The sequence below is a fragment of the Sphaerodactylus townsendi genome, linkage group LG02 (genome assembly GCF_021028975.2).
Source record: "Sphaerodactylus townsendi isolate TG3544 linkage group LG02, MPM_Stown_v2.3, whole genome shotgun sequence".
Lineage (NCBI taxonomy): Eukaryota > Metazoa > Chordata > Lepidosauria > Squamata > Sphaerodactylidae > Sphaerodactylus > Sphaerodactylus townsendi.
This window is the reverse complement of record NC_059426.1, coordinates 28,157,347-28,180,982: the sequence shown is the minus strand read 5'-3', so window position 1 is coordinate 28,180,982 and position 23,636 is coordinate 28,157,347. Positions and strand designations below refer to the sequence as shown.

At 40.6% G+C, this 23,636-nt stretch overlaps 1 protein-coding gene across 1 annotated transcript in view; it reads right to left on the bottom strand.

Annotated features, from left to right (window-relative positions):
* Positions 1-23,636, bottom strand: part of OLA1 (Obg like ATPase 1) — a 67,317-nt gene that overhangs the window by 32,599 nt on the left and 11,082 nt on the right. The window contains exons 2-3 of the mRNA XM_048485459.1: positions 17,707-17,787; positions 17,374-17,471 (exon numbers count right to left, since the gene is read on the bottom strand). Of these exons, the coding sequence (XP_048341416.1) occupies positions 17,374-17,471; positions 17,707-17,787 (179 nt within the window). The remainder of the gene's footprint in view (positions 1-17,373; positions 17,472-17,706; positions 17,788-23,636) is intronic.

Below are 23,636 nucleotides of genomic sequence, written 5' to 3'. Positions count from 1 at the left end.
AAAGCAAAAATAACTTACATGGCTTTTTTTTGCCAAAAGTTGGTTGGGACACAAGTCGCACAAGCCAGCTTTGGAACAAGTATCAGGGGAACTACAAATTTTATTTGAGGATCACATCAAAATAAAAGCAAGGCTTGACAAGATGATTTTAGAAATTAATAGCTGGATAACATTGAGAAAGGGAAAGACATACCCAAACTATCCTTCCAGAGGTCTTAGCACTAAACGTAAAAGAAGGGTCATAACTGAGTAATGTAGCACATGGCTTCATATGCTTTTACTTAATACTGTGCAAATTAGGCGCATCTGAACCTGTCTGTCGGACCATACTCAGGTTGGACTCCTGAGCTTCTGGAAAAGAAAATGGAGAGATATGTACCTAATGTTGCTTCAAGTTGCAGAATAGCTTATAGTGGTCAACTATGTCAACATATTAAATGTTACTACATATCAAATGTTTACTTAAGCGTATCAGTGATCACAGCTGTTGCTTATAGGGAAAAAAAACACATATCTACTCGGACTTTCATCCAGTAGAACACAGCTAAAAATACTATCACCATAATTTTTCAATATTTCATATGCTTCTTCACAATGCACACGTAAGTTACATTTGTTTACAATGAAACAAGGTGCACTTTAAAGCGTGGTTTTCATTTATCCAGAATATGAGACAGAGACATATGCCTCTCAGTGGCCATAGACAGAATATGAGACACAGACTTTTGCCTCTCAGTGGCCATAGACAGAACACGAGACACAGACGTATGCCTCTCAGTGGCCATAGACAGAACATGAGACACAGACTTATGCCTCTCAGTGGCCATAGACAGAATAGGAGACACAGACGTATGCCTCTCAGTGGACATAGACAGAACACGAGACACAGACGTATGCCTCTCAGTGGCCATAGACAGAATATGACACACAGACATATGCCTCTCAGTGGCCATAGACAGAATAGGAGACACAGACGTATGCCTCTCAGTGGACATAGACAGAACACGAGACACAGACGTATGCCTCTCAGTGGCCATAGACAGAATATGACACACAGACGTATGCCTCTCAGTGGCCATAGACAGAACACGAGACACAGACGTATGCCTCTCAGTGGCCATAGACAGAACATGAGATACAGACGTATGCCTCTCAGTGGCCATAGACAGAACACGAGACACAGACGTATGCCTCTCAGTGGCCATAGACAGAACACGAGACACAGACGTATGCCTCTCAGTGGCCATAGACAGAACACGAGACACAGACGTATGCCTCTCAGTGGCCATAGACAGAACACGAGACACAGACGTATGCCTCTCAGTGGCCATAGACAGAACACGAGACACAGACGTATGCCTCTCAGTGGCCATAGACAGAATATGACACACAGACTTATGCCTCTCAGTGGCCATAGACAGAACACGAGACACAGACGTATGCCTCTCAGTGGCCATAGACAGAACACGAGACACAGACTTATGCCTCTCAGTGGTCATAGACAGAATAGGAGACACAGACGTATGCCTCTCAGTGGCCATAGACAGAACACGAGACACAGACGTATGCCTCTCAGTGGCCATAGACAGAACACGAGACACAGACTTATGCCTCTCAGTGGTCATAGACAGAATAGGAGACACAGACTTATGCCTCTCAGTGGTCATAGACAGAATAGGAGACACAGACGTATGCCTCTCAGTGGCCATAGACAGAACACGAGACACAGACATATGCCTCTCAGTGGCCATAGACAGAACACGAGACACAGATGTATGCCTCTCAGTGGCCATAGACAATAAAACTGCTGGTGGATTTCAAATGAGTACTAGAAGTTCAGTCTATGCACAAGATGCTGGTCTTTTTCTAATTCTTTCATGGTTCTGATTCTTTTTTCCAAGCCCCTTCACACCCTTGTTCAGCTTAGTTCCACTCTAGATGTTCATGGACTACAATTCCCATCAGCCCCTGCCAATTGGCCATGCTGGCAGGGTTGATGGGAATTGTAGTCCATGAACATCTGGAGTGCCATAGGTTCACCACCACTGACCTATATTATGAACAAATAGGGAAATTTCTTGCTCTCTCCAGGGGGATTGATTCAAACTTGGATCAAGGCCTCTTAAACTGTAGTCCTTTAGCATCAGTTATCTGACCTTATGGGGCCTACACAGACAACACAAATTCTTTACCAAAACTTAAGCTTAAAGTGCAGTAAATTTGGTGCTCAAGAGACTGTTATGGGGATACAAGAGGATGGAGACCTCCACAGACCATGTTTATTTTTTTATTTACATTATTTACAGTTAGCTTTTTTCACTGGGACTTGAGGAAGATTACACAGAGTGAGTCCACACAATCAGCAGGATGAGAAATTCAACAAACAATGCGGTAAGATTAGGGTTGCAGAACCAACCAGAAATCTAAAAAACAGAACCAAAGCAAAGCATAAGTAAAACATGACAAATTGTGGCTTTTGTGGCTTAGCACACATACTCCACAAAGGTGACTGCATCATGTGGCAAGCAACAGTGAAGGAGAAGTGAGATGACTTGAGGGAGTCTCAGAAATTTAATTCAAAAGGGGGGTCCTGAAGTTTGAGAGTCACTGTCATAAATTCATAAACAGGTTAGAGCTACATTAGACCAGTGGTCTTTAGCCCATGGGTATTCAAGTGGCTTATGGAGCCCCACCTCTAAATCATTAACCCTTACAGGACTGGTGATTTTTTGGTTGCTTTATGGAAGGGCATACTGGTTGGAGGGTAAGAGCATCATGGCTTCTGCCTTTCAGTGAAACAGCCGAACAACAAGTGTATCAAGACTCCAGGTGGAGGGCATTCTTTATGAGAACAGATTCAGAGGCCCCTTCCGCACACGCAAAATAATGCGTTTTCAAACCACTTTCACAACTGTTTGCAAGTGGATTTTACTATTCCGCACAGCTTCAAAAAGTACTGAAAGCAGTTTGAAAGTGCATTATTCTGCATGTGCGGAATGAGCCAGAGTCTCTAACTCCTCTCCTTCAGGTCACTTCTGATGTCATGTCCTTGCAGTTCAAGGGGTCATTTCCTGTGGGTTAAAGGTGAGTCCTGGATTGGAAAGATGGGAGGCCACTGCTTTGGGCTACCCAGAAAATGCCACTTATGTTCTACAAGCAGTAGAACAAGCAATATTAATAATTCCTTACTTGTTTTTATTAAAAAAATATTGCACGGGGACCGTTCAACTTTCTTATTTTTGTATGATACTCTGCACTGGTACACTAACTAATACTGCATCAATCTCACAGAAATTTTGAGTTCATCTAAAAAGAGTTCCTGCTGAACGTCCTAATGCATCTTATTGTGAGTCTTCAGCAAATAAAACTTCATATATAAGCTCATGATACGCTTTGCTGCTGGAAAGTCACAAACTCTGTGGGAAGCTTTTTATCTTCTCAGCAGTCAGTTTTCCGAGAACATCAGTGCAGCTACTGTAGTTACCTGTAGATTACTTGTATTTTCTCACATCTGTGTCCAGCAATCTAAACCATGATGATAAAGGGTCATTAGGTGTTGAGTGAGGAAGGGGATGGCCTAGACAATTTGCTCTGATAAGCTCCTCGTTGTGAGCTCCAGTTTAGAATGTGAAATGTTAGGTATGTACCCTATAAAGTGGAATGGAATACTGCTCTCTCCAAACGCCAATTAAAATTATGAAGATTAATCACGTAAAGATCACCACTACGCAGAATGTATTTTTATTCTGCAATTAAAATACTAAAGATAACATAATCCCACCATGGGAAAAGGACATCAGTGGTATATTAGCCACAAAAGAATTCAGGTACAATTACTAAGATAACTGCTGTTTGGAGCACAGCAAAGCAATTTACCACAGTGGGACTTACAGTTCAATTTACCAGTTGGGCAAATATTTTGTGCTCTGTAGTGGTCCAGAGAGTTAACAGTTACAAGTAACATTTGAGCAGTGTTATATACTTCAGGAAAAAGTTTCTTCAACCCAAATAGGTTATTTACATCCCAATCCCTAGCACTTTATATACAAGTAAGTTCATCTCATACTTACATTCAAGAAAGCGTGCTTAGATTGCAGACTTAAAGCTAACTATCAGTTTTCCAAATATGTCCCTCTTGTATCTGCAAAAACCTGTATCAATTTAACATATTAATTATTTTAGTTAATCAGTTTATGTGGAAATAATTTCAATTACACATTTGGCATTTCTGCCAAAGAAGACAATCAGGGAGTTCTCCCTGGAGGCATATGAAATACTGATGAAGGTGGGACGTAACTTTCTCTCTTATTAAGTATAAGTTTCACATCAAAACCGCTGGTCCAGAAGACCACATATGTCGTCTTCGTGAGTTTCTGCCCTGTACATAGTATACCATCCACTGATCCAAGTAAAGTACATCTAATCATTGCATTTAGCTGCTTCTTTAAGGATAAAAATTATACTCAACACAGAAGATCTCATTGTTTATTAGATCAATTTGTTTATGGAAATGTAAAGTATAAGCAAAGCTTTAGCTTGACAAATGTCTTCAAAGATTCAAAATTCTGAAGACAGTGGCAATTCAAGGCAGATTCTGCAATGGAAAGAGGTGGACTCTCAAAGCCAACTGGACATTCCTAGGATGACTTCATTTCTTTTGCATTCTGAGTATTGTTACTCATAATGTCTGGCTAGTTGGGTTTTTTTTTTTAAGTAAAATATTGTCGGGACATAATTTTGCTGCGCTAAAATATCTATCTACTCAACATCTCGTTTTATGCAACCAACAGCATACTCCAATCACTGTAAACACACCCAATTCTAGAAAGGCTTTACCATATTTTTAGGAACAAATCAAATCTCAATTTCCTTTGTACAGTAAAAATAAGCCAATAGTTAGGCAGATACATTTGCAAACCACACCAACTGCATCAAAATATCATAGTACCATTTATTTGTTTTTCTTTACAGGCGTTGTAGCATTTCATCTAATGTAATTTCAGATGTACTATTACCCCTTTTCCTTCCTTTCATTAAAGCGAATGTTCAATAATTGGAAAATTCGGCTAATATAATCTACGCGAAGACTCAGCAGAATCCGAGAAATAAGAATCCATAAAATATTCATACACTTAGCAACAGTAAACTGAAGTCACTTAAAAAAACCTGAATGTGTCAAGAAGTTTGACAATTATGACTGCAGCAGGGAAACTGTAGCACTGCAGAATTTCTTATGAATTTCTCCAGTTACGTTTTTTTTATATAAATGCTGTCTTAGATGACAGCTTAATGTGTACCACATGCAATATTTATTCTTCTTTAGTGTCAGACTGTCTAGCCATCCAAGGGAATACAAAGAATGTCACTTATTAGGATAAAAGCACAAGGAAGGTAATCAAGGACATATGTAACATCAGCCAGTCATGTCTTATTTCAACATCCTATTCCATTCATAACAGTTCAACAATTATTTGCTTACTAATAATTTGCTTTCAGGCTGTTTGTGTTCCCCATAATGGTGGCTTGCATCTATTTTGCTCTTTAGAATTGGACACTCGCTGTGCCGTGCACGTTTGTCAAAACTTTGTATCTTCTGTCAGAAAAAGCTTAGCATATCAAATCATTTTGATCTGCTGCAAACTGTGAATAGAACAATCCGGTAACCCTCAATGTCAGCAGGGCAATGAAATAGCTGGATATTAAAACCTACTACCAAGATGTCTACAATGCACGGCTATGAAAATGGCAAACTAGTAAGGGTTTTCTAGCATTCTAAATGGGTAACACAATGTCTTAGAATATGGCAGACAGGTTACTGGAAGAACAGAAAAGCGTTTTAGACAGGGCCTTGCATGGACATACGGCAATTATTTTTCAGAGCAACTAGGTACATATATCATCCTCTTGCATTTTGAATAACTGATTTTGTTTATTTTTATTTAAACAATCAGAACACATAGAGGAGGGGGGGAAATCTTCTACTACGTTTTCAGTCACTCAGTCTGCTAGACGGGTGTGCGTTATGGAAAATAAGTAATTCAGAAAGTCAAATAAGATATACGCTGACAGAGGGAGCCAAAAACAAGCATTTACCACACAAAAAGGTTTTTTTTAAAAAAAAAAAATTAAGAGCTCCAAATTATAGGTGATCAAATATTGCATTAACAGGTAGTTCTACAACAGTTCTGAATATAGGTCAAGGATATATAGTCACTTACTGTAAATTCAAAATGTACATTCTGCTTATTAAGTTTCTATGAAATTGTTTCTGCCTTTTGGAGGCAGAAAATCACTTTCTCTTTGTATTTATTTAGCCCACATACTGGTCACACTGTACCACACAATTCAAATAAAATTATTATTATATGTTAGTACTGATGTTAGTTAATTCCGTTACTAGTCTACCCCCTCCCAAAGTCGCAGAGTGACTAACCTGAATTAAAATTAGAATTCAACAACATTCCAAGTTAAATTATAAGGCTAAGGTACTACAAACCTGCTTTAACCCATACTACTGAATGGCTACTCCCTAGAACTGCTTTCTTCTGCTACCCTGATTTGACTGCATGCAGGCCATAGTCAGAAACGGGGCATCAAACTCCAGATTCCTAGCCCCAAACTGCAGCACAATGCTGTATATTCTACTGAATTTTTAAACATCTGGACAGTTAATAAAAATGCTTTGAAACACTTTTTGTGGCTTGGAATTGCCATACTTTAAACAATGTAACAAATGTAAACTATGAGAATAATACATGACAATAACCATAACAAGGTATTGTGGCTAAAATTTCAGGGTACACTGCACAGAATTGGAAGTCCTAGTCCCATGGTGGCGAACCTTTGGCACTCCAGATGTTAAAGGACTACAAATCCCATCAGCCCCTGCCAGCCTGGCCAATTGGCCATGCCAACTGGCCATGCTGGCAGGGGGCTGATGGGAATTGTAGTCCATAACATCTGGAGTGCCAAAGGTTCGCCACCACGGTCCTAGTCCTTTTCGTAAGATCTGTACAAATGACTACCTTTATCCTTGCCATCTATTCCCTGGTAAACCAGAATAATACACTTTTGCATTGAAAATGCCGTGGAAGAAGTGTCAGGCCGTACTTATGGGAGTTGATTCTCTTCTGCTGGATAGGTTTGCACATCTTCTGATGGACAAGCAGCTACTGAGGTAGTTCCTGGCAAGAAAAATCCACCATTTTTAATGCTATTTATAGGTTGCCTTTCTCACTGAGATTCAAGATGGATTACATGGCTTAAGCCAATACAATCAACAAGGTGGGACATCCTCCCACAGAAACAAAGGAAAAGAAGGAAAGTACACCCTTCCTGCTAAAGGTGCAGATATACACAGCAGCTCAGTAATCCACAAACAAGTCTGTGGGTTGCTGACTGGCTTGTAGCTCCCAACATGGAGTGCTGAGATCCACCCCACGTGCTTTCTTCTCCTTCCCCATAATTACTCTGTGGCAGAGATAAGTTGTTCCTTCTGGAGGCCAACATCACAGCTGCCCTTTGGCCCCTTCTGCACAGCAAAAGTACAGTGGGTTGCAGTCAAGATAAAGCAACCCGCTTTCCAGTCGGTGCGTTTGCATGCCTGGAACGGAAGCAATATGGCATGCTGTCGTGCCTGCACACGGAGGTGCTTTTTTAAAAACTTACCTCCCACCGATGCGTAGTTACGGAGACATGCACGACTGGACCCCCACAGCCATGCTGACACATGTTTTGACCCTGTGCACCTGCATGGCTACGCAGATGCCAAGCAGGGAAGAAAAAAAACCAGAACGCGCAACCACATTACAAGCGCCTCCTGCCTGGCCATTCGATCGGAAGCAGTTGCAACCCGGACTATTGAAAAAGAATCAAGGATAGTGCAATTCTTGAAAAAAACCAGACCCCCCCCAGGGGGGGGATACGGTGCAGACTCCCATTAGGGGCGAGAACCGTGCAAAGTTCCTCCCAAACCCACATTTATTGGCCCATGCACAAGGGGCTATACTGTAGAGCCTTCTGGAATCCCACTTGAAATCCCAGGTACCAGAAGTTGTCTGGACTGTCTTTTCATCAATTTAGGGTGTTACATCAGTTGCTCTGCAAAACAGTGCCTTGCCCATTTCCCTTGTAACTACGAAGTCTGATCACTTTAGCATACCATAGAAAAGGGCCATATTGAAGACTGTACAGAAACTTAATTGGTTCAAAACATGGCAGCCAGCTTCTCAAGAGTAGCTCTAAATAACTACATAAAAGTAGCTGCCACACTAAACAAACACTGAATAAAAGTAGCTGCCACAACTCCCAACTAATTTCCAAATACTATCCTATGAAATCAGATTTCTACGAGCAAAGCTTTCACCTTCCCAAGGATACTGAACAAACTAACCAGCTTCTTGCTTTGAGCAGGGAGAGGGCTTGTTTTTAAAAAAGCTCTGCTTTCTGTTAAGCTATGTTGTAAAAATTTAATATTTTCACATATTATGTTTGGGGGGCGGGGTATGATTTGTACATCCCATTAGCTCCTCTGAGGTTTTATCTATCCCATGAAACAAGATATAATTTTTAAATTACCTTTTTAAAAGGACTGTCTGTCAATAGCTGGTTGGCAATGTAGCTGGCCTATTCCTGGGCAAGAAGTAAATATGAAAGTAATTATACTAACCAAAACTACTGATCCATCGAATCACCTACTCTGACTTGCCATGGCTCATTGAGGTCTCAGCCAGAGAAAGATCTTTCCCAACACTTGCTATCAATAATTCCTTTCATTTGAGAGATTGGATCTGGGATATTCTGCACGAAAAGTATACATTCTCACTGGCCCTTCCCCAAATTGTGATCAGCACACTCTTTCAGATGCATCAACTGTGTAGATCAGTACAGTCTTTCAGATGCATCAAAGGAGAAACGTTTCCAGGCTAGATTACAGCACAGAATATGCAGTAAAGCCGCTAAATCACCTGAGTCTTACATAGTTAACAGAGCAGCTTCTCCCATATGATTCAACATAGCAACTCAGATCTTGGGGCAGGGTCTTGCTTCACATTCCAATGAAAATCCAGGCCTGTATCCTGTGGGTTGCAAGCAAAGCTTCCACAATCAATCTGTTCTGCCTTCAGTATGGATAGGTACTGAGGCCAATGGCTCCGCCCCCTCCCAATTTATTCTGAGATGAAGTACCTTCGCTCAAAGACCGGCTCTTACAACAAGTAAGCAGCTTGCAGCTAAGGCTTCATTCATCAGGGTTCACTAAATGCCATATGGGTGGACTGCTGGAAAATCTGGCACTGATTTTGCTTGCTCTCTCAAGCAACACTGGCAACTACTAACTCAAGTAACGTGAACAACTATCTAATTGGGCCACTCTGGTCCCACAATGGGCATAACCATTAAATTGTGTTCTCTGTGTGTAATAATAAAAAATGATCAGGAAAGGTGGAAGGAATAAGTCAATCAAGAAATGAGAATATGTCCCCAAGAGTCTACTTCTCCCTCATTTATTCTTTTAAAAAATATACCTGGAAAAGTGTAAAATGATCCGGTTACAAAAACTATAAAGATAATCTTGAAAGTTCTCTCCCTCATAGCATAAAAATCAAATGGGATGGGCATTCTCCCAACCCTCACCTCACATTTCCTCTTTCTCCACAAGTCTTGCCCACCCCTCCCCCCAACTGTGCACATACCTCCCCGGATCACTATCAGAAACTTGAGGTTCATTTGTGTTTCCCATATTCCCAGTCATCTCTCATCTTTGGGTGCAACTTATTTGATCTTGCTTCTGCTTTCTCACATTCTGGTTCCTCGACTCCATTTAATCAGAAAGGCACTGTCTTGAGCCTTTTATAATCTATCGTTACAAAAGATCAAGAAAACTAAAATACTATTTTTCACAGAGGAATAACTTTTTCAGATTTGTGTGTGTGCGTGTGTGTGTGTGTGCGCGCGTGCGCGCTTTCCTTCAAAATCCAAACTGCACATATCACAAAATCCGGAGTGCATACGTACCAATGAGTATATTCTTCTATAAGTATATACAAACTATATCAAAATTAATGTATTGTCAAAGGCTTTCACAGCCAGATTCAACTGGTTGTGGTGGGTTTTCCGGGCTGTGTGGCCGTGGTTTGGAGGATCTTGTTCCTTGTGTCACAGTGTGTAACAGACTTCCCTTTGTGATGCACTTCTGAAGATGCCAGCCACAGATGGCTGTTTATACCCCTATGTATACAAAATAGTAAAGCCAAATGTATGACCAGTTCATGAAGCTTTCTCATATGAGTCAGCCAACCACGATCAGCCAACCATGATCAGTACTATCTGCTCTGATTGGCAGCAGTCTTTCAACTGTCTCAAGATAGTGAAATTTGGTAAATGGTGGGTGAGACAACAAAACCTGTAAATCCCCAAACCTCCTGGCAGACTTCATGGCAGATAAAACACCACCTTGTAGGACACATCTGGTAAGTCAAGCAATGTCAGTGGTTTGAATGGTTTACTGGTTAGGTCTATAAAATTATGCATGGGGTAGAAAATGTGGACAGAGAGAAATTTTTCTCTCTTTCTCACAATACTAGAACCAGGGGGCATTCATTGAAAATGCTGGGGGGAAGAATTAGGACTAATAAAAGGAAACACTTCTTCACGCAACGTGTGATTGGTGTTTGGAATATGCTGCCACAGGAGGTGGTGATGGCCTGGATAGCTTTAAAAAGGGCTTGGATAGATTTATGGAGAAGTCGATCTATGGCTACCAATCTTGATCCTCCTTGATCTCAGATTGCAAATGCCTTAGCAGACCAGCAGCAGCAGCAGAAGGCCATTGCTTTCACATCCTGCATATGAGCTCCCAAAGGCACCTGGTGGGCCACTGTGAGTAGCAGAGTGCTGGACTAGATGGACTCTGGTCTGATCCAGCAGCCTGGTTCTTATGTTTTTAAGAGTACCAGGGAAAAGCCAATATGAATGCAATATGAATAGCTGGCAAGGAAAACTCATGTTTTATGGCCCACAACCAGAGATGGATGGCCACCTTTTTGAGGTGAAGGGAACCCATCCCCCCCGCTTCAAGATGTAATAGTTTGCTGCAATATTGTCTGTGACAACCTAGACACTCTTCCCAGAAAAAGAGATAAGATGTTAACGTGCAAACAAGATTCAGCATGAGACCAAATACCTTGCACTGAATTATTTCCACAGTGCTACACAATGAGACATCAGTAAATAGTTGAAGGTCAAGACGGAACTCTACAGGGAACCCCTTGCAAAAGGTTGGACTGAATGGACTACCGTGACAGGGATCTGATTACCGACCTAGGTACTGAAAGTTTCAAGAACTGGTGATCCTGGAGTGGGTTAGTGAGGGCTTGATCCGTGCTACCACTGCAGTTTTGCGGGGCTTGATCCGTGCTACCACTGCAGTGGTGGAAGCCATCAAGCCCTGGACATGGGCAGGATTAAACAAATTTTCCCTGTCAAAAGAGAAGTCATCTACCCTAAATTTAGTATCTTGACCTAAGGCAGAAGAGTATAGCCAAGCATGTCTGTGTAGGCTGATAGTTGAAGCCACTGTTTTCAAGGCAGCATCGACACCCCCAGAAGCTCAAAGTGGAAGGAGGAACTGTTATCCTTGTTATAAGATCTACAGGAGCTACTCTTATTTGAACAAGCAGGCGGCATTATTCAACTTCAATCCTCCTGAATCCATCCCGGACTACACCCTTGAAGGAAGGCAGCTATTTCCTCAGTGTGGAATGGAATTCAGACCAACAAACTCAGCTCAAAGACTTGCGGTGAGGGAAATGAACCCTCTCCATTGGTTTGAACCTCTTCTTGGCCTTTGAAGAAGGGGTTATGGACAAAGTCCTGCCTGCCTGTCCTGAGGTGGATGGCTGAACAGTTGGAGCTGAGGCTACCGAGAGGGCTTTAGAACGGATATGAAGCCAAGAATTGCCTTCAACCATGACGTCCTGACATGGTGAGCTTTCAGGGTGAGTTGAGGCCTTATGTGAGGGCAAAATATGCCCCTCGTTGAGGCACAAAAGGCAATCAGAATGGCCGTCATTCTTGGCCATCTTTGCTCTGCACTTGGAGCATTTTTTGAAGAAAAATTTTGAAGAATCTTTTTTAGAAAAGTCAATCCCTTCTTCTCTTTACTGAAGCTGACAGAGAAGGAATAACTAAGCTAACAAAGGCAGGAACACATGAATACACATCTTCTCAATGCAGTGGTGAAAAGAGAACTGAGGGTATTGTCCCTCCCCCTCTGCCCTTGTAACTGTTTTGGCAAGAAACTTTTCTGAACTCGGTGGGAGGGGGAAGGAGAACTCCAGAGATTCAGGACTGTAGAAAAAGCTTGCCACTCTTCTCCTTGGCAAGCCTAACAATGCAGAGTCCCATGTAGGCTTACACATAAGACCATGAAGATGAACTATGTTTTGCAAGAGCTATAGTTTTCCTGGGAGCATTTATGTAAAGGAGCCCCATGGCACAGAGTGGTAAGTTGCAGTACTGCAGTCAGCGTTCTGCTCATGATCTTTTTGATCCTGATGGAAGTCATTTTCAGGTACCCAGCTCAAGGTTTACTCAGCCTTCCATACTTTTGAGGTTGGTAAAATTAGTGTCCAGTTTGCTGGGGTTAAATGATAGGTAAATGTAGATGTCTGAGGAAGGCAATGGCAAATCACCCTGTAAACATAGACTGCCTAGTAAACATGGTGATGTGACATAAGCCCAAAGGTCAGTAATGATGTACCCTTTTACATTCCTAAGGATAAGCTAAATGGAAAGGCACGAATAGCTATACTTTGGCTTGTCATTACATGTAAAGTCAACCAATATACATGTTTTAATAACTGCAGTAGTACACCACATCGATATGACTTTCCAACATTCCTCAACATAATCATTATTCTAGACTATCAACCATAGCAACTACAGTGATCATTCTTACTTATGAAAAGACACTACTGGTATTCATTTGTACTGCCATTTATTTTCTTTCTTTTAAATCCCCCCAACCCCCAACCCCGTATGAACAGTCGACTTAAAGAATGACAAGGTGATTGCTACAAAACATATATGGAATACATTTGCACACAATCTCCTTACAAATTCAAACAATTCAACTTCAAAGTGGTAGCTTTGAAGCAAAATTAAAATATATAAAAAAATTGATACCATCTTCATTTTTGTCACTAGAAAAGTTGAAAGTTTTTTCAAACACAATATACTTAGTCAAATGGCACTACTTTTCATTTAAATGCTATTTATTTTACACACCATGTTAAAATCGTCAACCAGAAGCTAAACTTTCCTTTTGCATTATTCAGCAAAACAGCTCAGTGTTGTCACCAAGTTTCTACCCACCCCTTAATTTTTTAACCACTTGAGGTGTGCACAGGAATAAAGACATAGGTGCGGATACATAAATTCAGGCCAATGATGATGTTTGGGGGTGGGATTTCAACCCTATGCTTGCTATTCTGCTTCATAGCACCATGTCAAGTAATTTTATGAGTTTTCCCCCTATTATTACACCACAAAATTAGGAAGACTGTAGAGAGACAAATGCCCATGTGACCTGGACTGTGTGGAATCTGTATCTCACATGTTGTTATACTGTCCCTTCTATGTTCTAGATGGGAAAAAGTATATAACCCCGCTCTTGTGCGAAAGGGAAGGGACAACGGATAAACAGAAGGTTATATTTCTTCTAAACAGTCATTGCCATGAGGTGCTGGAAACTGTGGCCAAATTTTAAAATGGTATAATTTTAAGTCGTTCTAACCTGTGTTAACTGGAAGGTTGTGATGTCATGCGTTTTTTTCTTTTTATTTATATGCCATTAAAGGTATTTGATTGGGGGGGAGAGACAAATCTTAACGCCAAGACTAACACCATAAAACAAATTAAGAAATAGAAAATATTTTTACTATTGATTAACACGTGACAAGATTCCTTACTTTCAAAAGTGATTATGAGCTGAGAATTTTAAGATCCGAGTGCCTGCAACCCATAATAATAACTCAACTCCCACATCCTTTCAAAATTTTGTGACATGATTCAAATGGTACTGCGTATAATTTAAGGAAGAGTTTACTAAGTTAAATATCAGAATATTGCATTTAATGTAACACTGAATTCTCTTTCCACCTGTGAACAATAGATCAAAGGCACACAACCACGTGCTGATCAAGGTAAGTTGCTAAAATGTCTAAAAGCACAGATTCATGAGAACACTATTTATGTGACTGTTCTAAAAAGGACACTTTTTTAATATATTAAAAAGGTGCATGGATAATGCATTTATTCTTGCATAAGACAATTCAAGATATGTTATAAATAGCATACTGTTGCATCAAAAATACATCATCACATTAAAAATAATGGTACTGTGAGAATTTCGTTGGCCTACATTACTCAATACTTTATTTCACTAGCAGCAGCAACAATATTAAAATGTAAAAATAGTACTACATTCTATTATAAAAAGCACTACATTTTACATTCTCTGTGAAATATTTTGTGTGTGTTTTGTATAGGCTTTGGATTACTCATATATTGCAGGAGTAGTAAGCTGCATTTTACAGTACTGATGTGAATTTGCTTGTATACTCATGACTAGCATGAACTATATGAACATAATGTGAGAAGAACTAATACATCTACCACATCAACTTCCCTTCAGGAACTAGGTCTTAACCATAAATTAACTGAATTACTAGTTTAACGTAGTTAACGCCAGCAGGTTGCTCCTTGAAATCATTCCAGTTTGCAAAAGGTACCTACTCAAGTAAACCAGAGACACTGTTTTCTTCTCCAAGACAGAAAAATGCCATGCTACCCATTTTAACAAGATAAGCGTGTTTGCACTAACAATTTTTTAAAATCATGTTTTGAAAACGGGGGGGAGAGCGATCTAGCTTTTCTTCTTATGCCCCAAATCTTCAAGCAACTCCTTAATGAGGAGGTAAGTACTGCAAAATTCCTATGAAAACATTCAACGTTGCATTCTTCCTGAACTAACATCAGCCGCCTTACATCATCATAAATTAAACCAAGAAATAAAATTTTGCTAGATGAGTTAGAAGATCCAACCGGGGTTCCAATTATGGGGGAAGGGGGGGGGTGCACGAATCAAAAGACTTCTCCCCAACAGAATATATTCTAATCATTTGCATCTGCTTGCACTGTCTTCCATGTCAAAGGGGAACCAGTTCTACTCTTAATAAATTATTCTGTTCTTCAACGCAAAAGATATATCGTCATAAGGAAGATGGGATTTAAAGATCGGCCATTCTGTCGGGGGGGGGGGGGATGGACACCGTTCTGACTTCAGTAGATGCCATTTCCTATCATACAACATTTCCCACTCATAAATACATGACAACTACTTCCTCAATCATTTTTTAAGAGCAGGGATGCATGGGGGGTTGTCAATGGCTAGCTTGAGGGAAAATAGGAACAGCAGGTGGCTGAAACTGTACTGAAAATGGCTATGTGGTAAATTCTCTTCTGGAACATCACTCAGCTATCCCAAGCTTTGATCTTGCAGCTACAATTATACTAATGTCCCCAAACCTAGATTTTAAAGACATATACACTGGGGGGAGGGGGTGCGGGGACGGACGGACCATGAACTACGAGATGTGCATAAACACAATCAATCTTACTGCGGATTCATAATATAAACATTTATAAATTAAAAACTAACATGCATGCTAAGTTTTGCATTCCGTCTTCATTCACAACCAGTCTCACAAATGACATGGGGCGTCTGGCGACAGTTAAATCACAGACTGGCATCTCCCAAGCAGTCTGTCTACCATTAAGGTCTGCGAAAATGGTATTTCACTGTACAATTAGAAACAGTGAGATCTACCTGTAATTGCCCAAATACAGGTGTGATGAGCCATTCTGGAGAAGGAAAACAACTTGCCCATTTTCAAATAAATGTTGAGGCTCTATTGGTCTTGGGCCCCGAAAAAGCCTTTACAACAGCACTTAAATGAAATACAGGAAATCTTAGCATTCTGAGTTGCATGAAATTTAAAATGCCTTCATAAGCGCGGCAACCATACAGCAATCATATCTTCAAAGTTTCCACAGGCTAGATGTGATTTCAAACATCCCAATTGTAGAGGGAGGCAGATTTAATTAAATGGGAGGTTTCTTTTGCCAATCTCTATTCCGAACAAAATTTTGTCAACATGAAACCACTAAAAAAGTTCCAGCTATGTGGCAGTGAAAATAAATAAAAATGCGCTATACTGCTAGAACAGAGAAGTTTTAGTTGAAATAATTTCACAGAATTTATTCTAATAACTTATTAGAGTTAACCATCTGACATTAATTATTGTTTTGGCTTCCAGTCTACGAATGTTTATTTTTCAGTTTAAAGCTTTCTCACTCTTTGATATCATATGGAAATGAGAAATTTTAATGGAAAATTGAAACCATGTGCATCTAAGTACTTAATGAAGTACAGGGAGAACGAGAGGATATGTTTTAAAGGAATTTAGATACACAGGCTGCAGTTACTTTCACATGGCAGCAAGCAAACATAACCTAAAACCTAAAATGAGTTTCACGATAAACTTTGTACGCTTTGAAATTTTTTAAGGAAATTATTTCAAAGGGAAGAGTTCTGATCAATGGTCCCTTTTAATGCAATGGATTAAACACATCTCTCCCCTAAACTGTTCATCTCTTCAGTAGCTTTCTCAGAACAAATAAATGTAACATTCTTTTAAATTCAGATCTCAAATGTGTCCCACATACTCTGGGACTGACCTTTAACCCAGGTCACTGCCTGTTTGACAGAAAGTTTATTTTGCAGCCATTATATATGCTGTCATATTTATAGCCACACAAAAGTTTCGGAACTCACACATGACACAAAATATGTATGAGATGTTACATTTCTGAGCAGTAAAGTTTCCCATGAAATAGATGTAGGTATTTGCATCCCTTTAGACATATCACTACCACATTAAAGTGTTGTTTTCCCTTCAACATCAAACAAACAGGCATGGATAAAGACTATATCGCTCTTATCAATAACTCAGAAGTTTTTTAAAAGTGCACTATGTTACAGGTTTGTTCAATGCCATACAGCAAAAAAAAAAAGTCCTAAAAGACAGGAGGGGAAATTGCTACTTCATTTGTAAATCATTAACAGAGGTTTTACCCTCTACTGCACTCCAACAGATAGGGTAATAGGAACACTGCCAGTAATACATTTCGATTTGATTTACTGTAGGTACAATAATGTGACCAACTATTGATCTGAAAAATACTTAAGATCTTTGAGAAACACGGCAATTCATTTTTTAAAAAAAATTAAGCGAATTTTGGTAAACTCACCATTTGTTTTTCTTTCTAATGTAGTCTTTTTCAGAAAGGTTAACCAAATAGATCATTGGTTTGGAAGTTAAAAACAAGTGTTTGTTCAGCACATCAATCTAAAAGTCAGAGGAAGGGAAAAGCTAAAATTAAAACACAAATGGAAAAAACCCACAGTGGAGGATTGCAAAATGATCAGAGTTTATATATATCTCACCTTTAAATATAAAAAAGTAAAACAAAGAACTGCAATTATTTACTGGAGTTAAATTTAAAGGCTTTTGTAAAGATTTTTTTTTTTAAATTTAAGGGAAGACCACAAGATTGGAGGAAGAGAAAATAGTTACAGCCTACCTCTTTGTCATTCCAATCATGATAGAAACGAACTGGCTTTTTTTCATCTATTACCCAGCTTTTGATTTTGCACATAATGTCCTGTGCAGAAATGAAAGGAAACAAACAAATTATTAAAAAAAACAGAAACAGAAACAAAGAGTGTTAACATAAAACGAACTCAGCTGTTGTGCCAGACAGTTATTTCTCATAAGGGAAGAAACTGTCGATAACGACATACAAGGTACCTTTTTAAGGGAAGCAGCACATATATGAAAAAGGGACAGAACAGAACAACCAAGGCTAGAACAGACCAGAACAGACAAATGCGGAACATTCTGGTAAAGTTACTTCGTTGAAAAAGGTTGGTGCTACTTCCCTCTGCCAAACAGAATGAAAAAGCCCATCTATCATTTAATTTCCTTTCCAGCATTCCATAGTCATAAAGCATAAAGGAGGGGGGAAGAATCACACCCAAGAATCAGTGCTAAGTAAGTTGCACATGGGTTTTGAAATACTGTAATAAGCAAAAGAAACTGAGCTGATTATTGGCTATCCACCCTTCAACATATTAATCCACATGGCCAAAGGCTTCCATACTCTACATTAATTTTTTTTTGTTGCCAACACCTTTTCCGTCCCTCCAAAATTTTTTTTAAAAAAAATGAAAACTGCCAAAGCTTCCATTACACAATGGCAAGAGCCTTGCTCTGTTGACCTCCAACCAGCTGCATTCACTTTCAGAACATCTCTCCCTGCAGGAAATCTAAAGGCCTTTTAGTTAGCAGGCTAGTGTGCATTCAGAAGGAGTAACCGCAGGAAGGGCCCAATGCGCTTTGTTTCTCTGGCCTTTCTTCACAGAAAGATTAATCATCTGTGAAATGGAAACGGCAAACAGCAAGTGACACAAACTGAACCCTTCAAGCCTTTCCTCATCAGTTTTGTGATTCTGAATCTGAAAGCTGCGTGTGGCAAGGTTTGCCTTACAGGCAGGTGTTAATAAAAGGCTCTTGGGTCTGAAAGGTCAAACCAAGCTCTTCTAGAAGTAGTACATTTTTAGTGTGCCCCCCCTCCCTTATTTTTGGTCAGAAGTAATTTATAGTCATGCTTTAAATATTGCATTTCATTTGGTCTGAAAGGTATCACTGGCGTGGTGAATCAATTAAAGGAAGGAACCCTGATTTTTCGACCCCAAATTTCTCCCTCCTAAGGCACACGTTTACCTTGTCAATAAATAGGTTAAACATTTATAAATATAATGCCTTAGTATTCAGTATACCTACTCTTCCCAATCTTGCAATTGCTTCAGGCAGAAAAAAAAAACAAGAGGAAAGCTCTTCTAAATCCTTAGATCCTGATTTGTAACTCTCCAGGAACAGGGTTCCCCACGGATTTTAACAAGAAAGGAGCAAGCGACAAACTTTTAATGAAATATAACATGTTCTGCCTAAGAATAATCACTTTTACTCTCTTATAACTGATTTTTTTTCACTCATAAATGTTTTAAAAGTGCCTAATGTAACACCATTTCCTACAAGGAGAAGATCAAAGTGCTATATTACAAATGCATTATGATTAAAAAAGCACTGTGCAGCCTTGCTATTAAATGTTCTTTAAACCCTAAAAGGCTTCCCATAGATCTCACTTGGCACTGCATATACAACCTTTGACAAGTAATGTAGACCATTTTTATTCATTGCCTAAAATTGTAGGCAATTATGTGCGTCACACTGGCCACCTGCAAGTTCTGAATGCCTGCTCCAGTTGTCAGAGCTAAAAACTAATGTCGGAGGGGATTAATCTAGGGGGAGAGAGTCCTCTTTAATGGCTCCAGCAGGTGAAATGGCCCAGCTGGTTACTATGATGAGTGGCCAGAATAGCTTATGTAGAGACATGCAACAAGATTACTCATTTTTTTAAAAAAAAATACATAGGAGAAGTATCTTTGGGACCCTCTCTATTTTTCCATATTTTCTTCCTTCAATAAATAACTCACTTAAGCTTAATGAAACAAATTTAAAAGATATTCTTTGACTTCATTGTTAGAACAGTTCCCCCTCGCAAGCAATCCTGCTCAACTAGTGGAGGAATTTTGTATTTTTTCCTGATTTTAAGAACTAACATCAGTTACACATCCCCATCTTTTAAAAGCCATTTACACTGCAAAATCTCCCAAGCGCTCTAGTCTATAAACTGGTTGTAAAAGTCTTTGGGACTAAACAGTTCTCAGCTCCACGTGATAATGAGCCAAATCTATCTTGCCCGTTTGGTTTGCCCTTCAATTATCTCTGCATACGTAAGCAGCAGTCAGTGTGTTTTTGTAGGGTTTCCCCCCCGCCCCCATTCTTATCCAAATTGTTCAGTTGACCTTATTCATATTCCAAACACAAATAAGAATTCACAGTCAAGATACCACTCTAGTTTAACTTCAGTTATCTAAAGTCTTAACTTTGTCAAACTAAAAGTACCACAACCATCATGCAACCATTTCCAAATGGGCCCCTCAGTCTTCTAGTACCCCTATCCCCTCCGAACCTGCCAAAATTCCAAACTTAAGCATCTACCAGAAGTGTTGTAAGGTTATCCTCTCCCAGCTGCTTTTCAATGACCATAGATAAGACGACAAGAACATTTTATTTCCATACACATTGCGGGGCATTTATATTTTAGTGGAAGTGCTTTTTATATAAGTTCTAGTGTTGTCAATCTCCAGGTGGAGCATGGAGATCTCCCAGACCAGAGGTAGGGAACCTGCGGCTCGAGAGCCGCATGCGGCTCTTTTGCCCTTGCACTGTGGCTCCACGAGCTGAGCCACCGGCCCCATCCTTGCCCGCCCTGCAGGCAGCAGGGTGGGTGCACCAACTGCCCACGGTCGGCTGGGCCACGCCGCGGGCTTCCCCTCTCACGCACTCCGTTAGAGCGGAGCGGGCGCTTTTCCGGAGGCCGGTGGGGCCGAGCCGCCGGCTTCATCCTTGCCCGCCCTGCAGGCAGCAGGGCAGGCGCATCCATGCGCTTCTCAGAATGAACAGAGTAAAAGGTAAAGAAACCCCTATATATAGTGTGTTATCTTTATTCTAAACGTCAAAAATTATTTGCGGCTCCAAGTGTTTTCTTTTCCCGTGGAAAATGGGTCCAAATGGCTCTTTGAGTGTTAAAGGTTCCCTACCCCTGTCCCAGACTATAAAGACTGCAGAAAAAGGATGCTTTGAAGAGTGAACTCTGTAGCATTATACCCCACTGGAGGTTTTTCCCTCCCCCAAACCCTGCTCCCCCCAGGTTCCACCTACCCACCCACCCCCAATCTCCAGAATTTTCCTGTCCTGGCAACATGTTGCTTTAATGTGCAATGTACCATACAGGACAGCACAGAAATAGAAGAGACAATACCCCATGAAGGTGATATGAAAGAGCCTTGGGCATTTTAAAAGCCTGTGGTCTCTGTCAATACACCCCTTAGAGCTGCAGATGGGCTAGCTGTGTCCTCTTGAGGTAAGACCAGATTATTTGGCTCTATAGGGTCAGAGGAGTTTGGTATCAGTTCCTGAGACCCTTGGATAGCAGCTGCTGTGACCACAGATGATTGAGAGTCCTGCGGTCCTGCCCATACCAGAGACAACGTTCCTTCCAAGGGATCTTCTCTCTGACCCAGTTTTTTGGGTGAGGAAATCTGTTTCTTAAAACCTCCTCCTTTTTTTTATTCCTGGCGCTGCTGGGCCAGAGGAGGCAGAAGACTTCTTTGAAGATTTTTCTTGATCCATAGTAGGTATGAGGGAAAAACAATTTCCTCAGAGCTGAAGAAATAGAGCTAGGAAACTAGCAAACTGCCCGAACAGCAGGGCTATACAGATTGGATAGGGACAGCTCCTTACAGTCCAGGAGAGTATGCCTGAACAGTTGGGGGCTGTACCTGACTAGCCTGGATAACTGATTGTTGAGATAAAAACATGGTTGGACCTACCTGTAACTGTTGTTCATCGAGTGGTACTCTGTGCAGACGTACATTTGGGACTGCACAGGCAGCGGCTAACCATGAAATGTCTTTTTGTAAGCTTCCAGAAGAATCTACTTCGGATGCTCCCCCTCTCCTCAACAACACTTTCCCCACCCAATGGTCCCATGACCGACTCCACCCCTCAGTTCTCCAACTGCTGCCATGAGGCTACCTAAACATGAGAAACAAACAAACACTATGAAACAATAGGCAGAATGCTGCAGGGACAGAGAAGGGAGGGATGTCTGTCTGCACAGAGTACCATTCGATGAACAACTGTTGCAGGTGCTAGTGCAACCCTGTTTTTCATCAGTGTGGACTCTGTGCAGCCCCATATTTGGGAGCTCACTCACTAGTGAAGGCAGGAGTAAGTCTCCCATGTGAACTGTGAATGCAATACTGCTCTGCCCACAGCTTCTTTCCTCAAATCTACATCCACTGTATAATGTCTATGTCTCATGAATGTCGTAGGCAAGGACCACATTGCCAACCAACGATATCAATTCTGATATCAACTGAAGGTAGCAGAGGCAGCTTGTGTTCTTGTAGAGTGTGCTCTAATGGAAATCGGCCCCTCAACCCCAGCATGCTTCTACCATCTAATGCAGTGGTTCTCAGCCTGGGGGTCGGGACCCCTTTGGGGGTCAAATGACCTTTTCACAGGGGTTGCCTAAAACCATCAGAAAATGGTCTTTTTATATTTTATATATACCAATTTTATGGTTGGGGGTCACCACAACGTGAGGAACTGTATTAAAGGGTTGCGGCATTAGGTAGGTTGAGAACCACTGATCTAATGTTTGTAATGATTTTTTTTGCGGGTGTTTTTCGGCTAGGGAAAAAAGTTCATAATACTATCCTGGGACACATGAAAAGGGGAGCCCACCTTAGGTGTGTAATCTAAACTGGTCTTTAAGCCCATTTTTATCATGGTGGAACTTAAACAGGAAGTCTGATCTCAAGGTTCTAAGATCCCCAACTCTACCAGCAGATGTAATTGTCACAAAAACGGTTGTTTTGTAGGATAGGAAATTAAGATAACAGGTGGCCATGGGTTCAAAAGGTTCGTCCATAAGCTGAGAGAGAACAAGGGATAGACACCAGGTAGGAGCTCATTTAACTGAATGTCATGCCGTATACAGAACGCTTCTACAGCTAGATGTCAGGATAAATGGTTGCACAGAACTAGTTTTCTATACACAGGATAAATGGTTGCACAGAGCTAGTTTTCTATACACAGGATAAATGGTTGCACAGAGCTAGTTTTCTACACATAGGCAATATATTAGATGATAGTACATCAATTCTACAGGGCCTATAAAACCAAGTTGTTCCACTAGCCAGGGGTCTTCAAACCATGGCCCTCCAGAAGTTCATGAACTACAATTCCCATCAGCCCCTGCCAGCATGGCTAAGTGGCAGGGCTGATGGGAATTGTAGTTCATGAACATCTGGGTGCCATAGTTTGAAGACCCCTGCACTAGACCTATGATCAAAGTCAGCAGTGGAATCCAACTTGACTGGTCTTCCTCCCCCACAGCCCACAGCTGGGGCTTTATGACTGTTGGTCTATGGGGCCAGAAACAGAATCTGTACTCAAATTTCAGGAACAGCATATATCTCTGATATGATTTGATTGTTTCATTATTGTATATTGAATGTTTTGAGCCACCCTGAGCCTGTCTTGACAGGAAAGGACCGCCTATAAATCTAATAAATAATAATAATAATTCATTTCATTCCCTAATCTGATGTCTGAAGTGCCTAGAATGACTTTCTGCTTTAGAAGTCTAGAATTACTTATTTATTCTATTTATTTTTGTAAATGTCTGTGCCGTCAGTTCTGCAGAGAGATCTCAAATCAGCCAAAGTGACTGGGGGTGCAGTGAAATGGGAAGAAATATATTCAACAGGGCTTCCAGCAAGTTTCAAAAACTGGATCTGTTCCATACTACCGATA